Source organism: Sipha flava, unplaced genomic scaffold (genome assembly GCF_003268045.1).
Source record: "Sipha flava isolate LNK unplaced genomic scaffold, YSA_version1 66_pilon_pilon, whole genome shotgun sequence".
NCBI classification, from domain to species: domain Eukaryota; kingdom Metazoa; phylum Arthropoda; class Insecta; order Hemiptera; family Aphididae; genus Sipha; species Sipha flava.
In genome coordinates, this window is record NW_020273606.1 from 841,814 (window position 1) to 850,643 (window position 8,830).

The 8,830-nt window shown below is 30.9% G+C and overlaps 1 protein-coding gene across 1 annotated transcript; it reads right to left on the bottom strand.

Annotated features, from left to right (window-relative positions):
- Positions 1–639: 639 nt before the first annotated feature.
- Positions 640–5,888, bottom strand: LOC112691789 (ADP-ribosylation factor-like protein 1). Its single transcript, XM_025566191.1, has 4 exons — positions 5,532–5,888; positions 4,442–4,658; positions 3,583–3,694; positions 640–1,146 (listed from the first exon to the last, which is right to left on the bottom strand). Exons 1-4 carry the CDS (start codon positions 5,533–5,535, stop codon positions 937–939), a joined length of 543 nt encoding a protein of 180 aa, XP_025421976.1. The 5' UTR covers positions 5,536–5,888; the 3' UTR covers positions 640–936.
- Between the last annotated feature and the right edge of the window lie 2,942 nt (positions 5,889–8,830).

Sequence of the window (8,830 nt, forward strand, 5' to 3'; positions counted from 1 at the left end):
TTCAAATTATTATGTGCCAGGAAATTGTTTAATTTTATCAAAAACTTGTGAATTTATGAATGAATTATATAGTTTTCTCATGATCAATTGTCACTGAAATGTAATGTATAGTTATATTAACTGATACTAATTAAATAGTAAAAACCAGTAAAAATAAACCTCTTAACTATATTACCAGTAACAAACAAATGTAATGTCTTAAAATCAATTGTATTAAATTCTACATAAATAACTACTAACATAGATAAACAAAAAATAAGATGTTATTTATCCATAACAATTAAACAATATATGTGCATAATATTTAGACCATTATACCAATTGCCCACTATCATCTGAAATTACATTTATTATCCATAGTTTACAATGTACTTTAATATAACACTTATTTTTCATTAAAATTAATTTTAAATTTAATTGACTGAAAAACTTTTGGTAGTTTGACAAACAATAGATATCAAAAATATTTTAAAATCATAAAGATATATTTATTTTAAAGACATAAAAATACTGCAAACATGAAAATGTTTAAATCATTCAACATTTTCTTGTGGAATTTAAAATTTAATGTTAATGTTATAATAAATATAATATTTTAAAGTAGTCATTATTTTTTTAAAAAATACATATATATTAATATTCATATTATAATGTATTTTATGTATTTTTTGAATGCTTGTTTTTCTACCACAATATTTATGATAGAAAACGTGGTGAACACTATATAAAAGTTATTAATTTTTTTGACATTAAAAAAAGACCAGCTGTGGAGTTTTAAATACATTGAATATCACAGCTATATATTTGGTAGCAACCTTACACAATATTATTGAATTTAACATTTTCACAAAATAGAGGGGACATAATTATACAATAAAACATTTTAATTTATACAATTTTCTAATTACAATAGAATATAATAGGTATAGCAATAAATTATTTGTGGTTTTGTAGCGTATTACAAAGCCAATCCATAGCCTCATCAAGTCCTATACCTTTTTTTGCTGAAGTCTTAAATATTTGGAATGTTCGGTTCTTGAGAGTGTCTAATCCGAGAGCTTGGTGTATTTCAGTAACATTCATACAACCTTCAACATCTTGTTTGTTAGCCAATATTGTTAATATAGCACCATTTAGTTCTTCTTCCTAAAATTTTATGGGATATATTACGAAAAGAATATAAAAACCAAAAGATATGATTGGTTTTTTTTAAATGTAATGTATGTGTTAAGGTGTATGACCACGGTAGGCGAATGTTGACAGTCACCGGTGTAAGTTCACATTTACCAATAATCGTAGTGAATGTTGACAAAATGGTTTTAACGAGTTCATACACTGGTCATTGTCGACATTTACAATCAGTGTTTGGTAATGTTAACTACACTTGAAGCACGATGTATGTGAAAGGTATTTTTGTATTATTTTGTACGATCGATAATATTTTTGATTAGATTTGACGTTATCGTCCAGTTACAATATGCATTCAAGACGTTTGGACATTAGTAATCTTATCGCATGAGAAAATCCGATAATCAATCATTTAGATCAGCGTTTCTCAATCGGGGGCCCGCGAGAAGGTATTAGGAGGTCCGTAAAAAAAAAAGGCGTAATGATGGAAAAAGTGAGATTTGTTTTATTTGATATATTTGTTATTGTGATTTGTGAAATTTTTTCCTAATATATGATATAAGTGTGTATTATATTGGTATAATAAGAGTATAACATTAAATACACCATTATAAACGGCGGCACATGTGCACTGGATTTTATCTAATTTTATGTGCCTAACTGTGAACGGTTTGTATGTTATTGAAATCGATATAAAATAACTAGTAACTATTAACATGGATGGCTTTAAAAATTAGTATACTTATCCAATGTTTTTTTGAAATTAAACAATCTAAATTTGACTCTTCAAAACAGTGCAGTGACTATATTCCAAGTTACTAACAAAATAGAATCTTTTATTAATAAGTTAGAATTTTGGAAGTCGTGTATTGAGAATAACCAACCAGAAGTTTTTGAAACACCACATGATTTTCTCTGTGAAATTGATATGAACTTATCACAAGACATCAAAGACCAAATTGAACAACATTTGAATGGGCTCAAGGCAGCATTTGAAAAGTACTTTCCTAAATGTGGAAAAGTAGAACACTGGATTGCGTTCCCTTTCAGTGAAAATTATTTCAAATCTGCAGTTTTATCAGTTCAAGAAAAAGAAAAACTGATTAAACTGAAAATAGATTCTTCACTTCAGGGAGCATTTCTTGAAAAAAATCTCTCATCGCCTTTTGGGCTGTCGTGAATGACGAATATTCTGAACTTTCCTACAAAAAATTTAATATTTTACTACTGTTCACGAGCACTGTATTGGTGGAAAGAGCATTTTCGTCATATACGTTCATTAAAAATAAGTACTGTAATAGATTATCAGTGAGTTTAAACTTACGGGTTTACCTATCAACTGTGGAGCCAGATTTCAAGAAATTAAGTGCTAGCATACAAGCTCAAGGATCGCATTAAAACTAAATATTTAATTTAATATATTTTTATATATATATAGATAGATACATTATATGGCACATGCCGATTAAAATAAATAGACATTTCCAAATTTTTCGTTTTACTTATTTCGTTAATTCGTATTTATCATGTGTAAAAATATATGACTAAGTTGACATTTGGGATTCGTTAAATGATAGTGTGAGGTCGAGGTGTACGAGAATAAAAGAAAGTTGAGAAACGCTGGTTTAGATAATATAGTATAAATCCTAATCAGTATTGTCGCATATTCTAAACTAACAGTTTAATAACAGTTTATAATAATATACTAAAATTAAAATTAATAATGGATAAAAATATGAAGATAATTTTTTTTATTTAAGCATTGAAAAATATAATAAATATATAAGTGAAGTTATAAATGTTAAACAAAAAAAAATAAACAACAAAGTGATTACAGGCAAATAAATCGGTTTGACAATGTGGATATTATGGATAATCATAAACTAATCGTCCCGTTAAAAGCAGGTGAAACTGAAATTAATTACTATGTAAAGAACGAAGAAATATACGACAATGATGAAAAAATTGCAGAAAAAATTAAAAAATATAACATATGAAGTTGTTATGTTATTTTGAAGTTTATGTGTTTAATGTTAAACCAGACAAAAAGTTCTGAAAAAAGGTATTGTAATCAAACCTATTAAATGTCATGAACTTAATTGCCGTTGTCATGTAGGCTTGGTAGATATACAAACTAATTTATAAAACTATATTTATTTATGAACTTATTTCCTAATTATTTTGATGACTAATAGTTTACCGTGTTGTAATAAATAAAACTATATATTAAAAAATTAATTTTTAAATTATATTTGTTTATGAATTTGATATCTATTTGATTTTATGTTGTCAGACATGTCAACATTCACTAAATAACTATTGCACATGTCAACTAATACTGGTAAATGCCCTCATTGTGAGATATTTGAAATAATTGATAACATTCACCAAAATGATCGGTAAAAGTCAACATTCACTGCCATGTGATACAACTTAACATATATAAAAACTTACTTTAAGCATGTACATTAATTCATCTTTGGCTATTCCCATTCTTTCTCGGTCAACTGAATCAATAACATACACAACAGCATCTGTATTTGAATAATAACATCTCCAATAGGGCCTATAAAATAAGCATTGAAAAATAATATTACTGCTAACATGTATTAACTTATATTTTTTATTATTTCAATATTATATGTAATTGAAATTTGAACTTTTATAATTTAACGTTTTGTTTAAAAGTAAAATATAAAACTATAATACTCAAACAAATAATAACTTTTAAAATTATAAAAATTACAAATATATAATTACCAAAATTTAATTTTTACAGTAAATGTTATAATTTGTCTAATTTAAAGTGTTCAAACATTATATTATGTTATAGTTATATTTTCATAAAATTCATTAAATGCTTTCTCTAAGTTAATTTTAAATGAATCACAGAGATTTAAAAAACTTAAATGTTTTAAATACATAAGTTTATTTTAAATAACAAAATTGGATCCAGATGATTTAATTTAAATGATCAGATTTTTTAAATGTTTAACAGTTTTCATGTAAATTGTAAAATCAATATTTTATATTTGATATTTATTTTATACAAAAGTATTTGTCACAAAAGAAGTAAACCAAATGAAAAATGAAATTCTAGTTCTGATCCAATAAGTGATTTGCCTAGAAAATTTTCATGTAACCATGTACGTTTTGAGATGAAGTTAAAGAAATAAATCATAGTAAATAAATCATAAGAAATAAAAAAAATAAGATATACTTGTAACAATAAACAAAATTGCCATTATTTTTGTAGACAGCAATTTGATATAAAATAAATTGAGTAAATATAAAATCAATAATTATACATTACCTAATGGACGTTTGGCCTCCAAGATCCCAAACTTGGAATTTAATATTTTTATAAACAACCTGTTCAACATTGAATCCTATAGTAGGAATAGTAGTCACAACTTCACCAACTTGTAACCTGTACAATATGGTAGTCTTTCCTGCACCATCTAAGCCCAAGATTAAAATTCTGAGTTCTTTGTCACCAAATAAACTTTTGAAATAACTATAAAAGCCACCTGTATAATAAAAATTTAGAATGTTTATCTTACATGTTTTAAATTTTGATTTTATAAAGGAAATTTACTACCTATATAAAATGAAATTTAAGTATATGAATAAAATAATTAAAATACATAAGAGAAAATAATATTCAATAATGACATGATCAATAATATTAAAATTTTTCACACATTTGTAAAATTTGTGAAATTAAAACTTTTCATTACCTAATGAAAATACTTGGTAAAATATATTTCCTAAAATTAACATTTAATATTAGTTTAAGAAATAAATTAAATACTTAAGGAGGGAACTCAAGGACGTTATGACACAACCGCTACCAGTGTAAAATGTAAGGCATAAAAACATGGTCAACAGATGTTAGCCTAGGAGAGAAATGAGAGTGAAGTTAATAGTTACAGTTTCTATTGAAAGTGAAAGATAGAAACATGTAAAGGGGTTACGTAAAAAAGATACATGGAGACAGTAAATCGTGGTGTATACAATGCTAGTTTACTAGCAACTAGTTAAGTAGTCCAATATTTGCAAATAAAAAAGTATAGTCTGATTTAGTGCGCTTGTAAACTAGTTTGAAAACAAAGTAGAAACATTTTGACGAACTAGCGTCCTATTTAATCAGTCGCGAGTAAAAATAGTTTCGCGTAACTGGACAACCAGTTGTTTATTTTGAATTAAAAACTTGCAATTCCCTGGTAGTACAATATGCTAGTTAAAGTTTTATACTAGTATGTTTCACTGGTTGCTAGCAAAACCAGCATCGTGTAAACTACGTTTAAGATGCGATGAGGTGTTGACGGGCACTTGTCGGCAACGACATGTACGGTCGGACGACTGATGGGGAGCGAGGAAAGAACGAACGCACAACTTACCCATGTCGGCGGTAGTAGACGTGGACGGGTTTTCTTGCGCTCGCCGTGCGATCTCAAGCGTTTTAGCTATTCGATGTCGATGTCCTCTGACCAACGGCGTTTATCACGGCAACGGGAGACGTCCGAGAGGTCTGTGGACGGCCGACCGACGGTACGTTACGAGACGGGAGTGCGAAGACCAGCGATCGAAGATTACGAGCGTTACGCTGCCGAGTGAACGGGTGGGTGCGTGTGAACGTGTGCGTTGTTATCGGTGTTGGCGCGATAAGCGAATCGCGGCGGATTGTTAACTCAAGCAGCTGCTGTCGACCGTACGCGGTTGCGGTCCGTCGCCTGTGCACCGGTGACGACGGATACCGGCAGCGGCGGGGCGCGGTTCCGTGAACCATATTTGTCGGGCCGTTTACGCGGTTATACTGCTAGAGCGCGCGCGCCTCTCCGCTGAACCAGCACCGATCGGTTGTCGCCGTATCGATTGTATCGGCCAACGGCCGCAAATCAAGTGCTCAACTCGACACGTATTGTTCACGATCATTTTAATTTTTCCTCGACGACTACGTTGACTAGTGTACCTTCGTATAATTTTTGTTTCCATTTTTTTTTTCGCCATTCATTCGTTGTGCACGAAACGAACTGGTTTTTCCGACATCGTAAACTTGCGTCTGTGACAGTAACGTTCATTCGGTCGCGCGTTACGTTCATCAAAACAAGCCCAAGTTATTTTGTTCTCCTCCGCTGCACCGCGTACGATTTCAAATCTAATTTAAAACGGTTTCCTATTTTAACCGCGTCGATTTTCGAAAACGTTCAGTCTCGTTGAAGTTAGTCATGAACACGTGTAGGTTTTTCTAAAAAATATTATTCTTTCGACCGTAATTCTTTCCGCGTCCGATTTCCGATCCGGCGATACGCTTTCGACACGCTCGTTTCATCACAGGCAAAGAGTTATCCACTAATCGTGAGGAACTTCAGTTTGTTGCTTCTACAACTATTTGCCGCTTTTTTAAAAAAAAAATTAAAAAAAACGAGACCAAAATCGCATCGTTTTTCCAGCCGAAACAGTGTTCTCATGTATCGTAAAACTATTGCGAATCGTCATTTAATTTGACTTGAAAAAGCGTGTTGTACTCGAAGTGACGGCGGTGCGTGTTTTCACGAAAGTGAAAGTTTTTTACCATTGAGCGCAAAGCAATAATAACGCGAAAAATGCAAATTTCGATATTTGCTGTCGGCCCCGATAACGATTTGAAATTCGTAATCGGCGAAATACGTCTGAAATGTTTTCGATTTCGCGTTTCACAGACATGCGCAGATATCTATTGATGAATGACTGCTCGGTGGAATTAAAATTTTTTTTCAAGTAAAAAAGAAAAAAGTACCGGTGGAATTTACATGCGCCAACGTATACAGTTTTAAGTTAATTGACGAAACAATTTTTTTTTTTTGTTTTCTGCGTGTTCGTGATACGATTAGATATCATATTTATACAAGGCTAATATATTATCTAATAATCTTGATGCGATTATACGTTTAAAATTATGAGTGCTGATAGATATACAATGTATTTATTGGTAAAAAATTTGATAAAAGTTTTCCATAGTGCTGCACCTGATTGGGAACTCTGCGCACGCCTATGCGTTAAACGGTATCGGTTGATTTGTGTGATTAAGGGCCGTACACTGAAGAAACTAGTTTTGAGAAATTAATTTCGTGAAATTAATTTTATGAAACTTATTTCATATTAGCCGTACACCGATGAATTTAAATATACCTATAGTTTCAAAAATGTCGCCTGATGATGAGGATGTGTTTATGTTATGTTGGTGGCTTCGTAACAAAAAAAGGAAATATAGGTATTGGATTCATCCACTTTTAAAAGATAGACAGCATTGTAGTTTCAAAGGAATTAACCGCCGATGAGGATAAATTTCAAAGTTTCTATAGAATGTCTTAAGTTGCTTTTTATCGTTTAGTGCAGTATTACTATTCAATTAATACGATTCAAATTTCCCAACTATAAATACTATTTATATTAATACTATTGCTTTGAATGTTAAATAAATGCTGTATAATATAATACAATATATTAATTATTATATTTAAATTCCGTAACATATAAATATAACCTAAATAATATACTCGTATATACAAAACTTTTTAAAATGCTTCCAAAGTATTAATTAAAAACTGTCATAACTGATGAAATTATATTATTGAAACCAAAATCATAAGTTTCATGAAACTGCAATTGCGCGTCGATGAGAAATTTTTGTTTCATGAAATTCAATGTGCGCATCTCTTTGTTTTTTAATTAAATGGTTTCATAAAACTTAAGTTTCACGTTTCATGAAATTGGTTTCTTAAAACTAGTTTCTTCAGTGTACAGCTCGCCTTAGGCTACGGCTACATTGGATCTGAATCGATCCGACCCGACCAACATCCTCTCGTTCGATATTTGTGGCTACATTATATCCGATTTTGTATCGACTAAAATCAAATATTATGTTGTCATCAGGGTCATCTGCTGCGACTTTTATTTTATTTGCACGTACCTTCTCTTACAGTTAACACGTATTTTGGTGCTGTTTAATTTATAATTTTTAGTCTATATGTTTTCAAGTTCTAGCAGTTCAGGCTCAGAAGACGTTTTATTATTGCTGCTTTTGTTATAGCTGATATTGTTAATGTTGACGGTAACGTCGTATTCTCTACATGTTTCACAGACAATACTAGATTAGTTAGTGGCGGTATTCGGCATTGGTAGTGGGGTGGCAATAACAGTTGAAGAGGTGGTAACGGCAGGGGTGGTGTGATTTTCACTAAGCGTAGTCAATCTGGATACGTTTTCGCGCATTTCATCAATGATAGAATTATTTAACGATAATGAGTTATAATATTTATTTTCCACCGAACGTGCGAAATGTTCTACACCTCCGATCTGCATGAGTAGATTTTCGATAATTTTCTCCGTTTCATCAGCTTTTATAGTTGTATCCGATACGATGATTGTAGTCTTGTTGATTTTTGCATTTAAATAAATAAGCGTTGTCTTATTTTTGGCGATCGATTTACCATGCGATTTTTTTTTCAAATCTTTTTCATTATTTTTCAAATTGCCGGTTTTTGTCTTCAATAAACTTTTAACGCACCCGCAGTGGAGCCCCCGAACACGTTCATAATCGGATAAAGACTGTGTTCATATTTTAAAATAACTCTCATTTATCCAACTGTTGTGCAAGTTGTCGAATCCCAACCATTTGACGAGAGCTCGTGGTCCTTTAACGCGTACGATTTTTTCC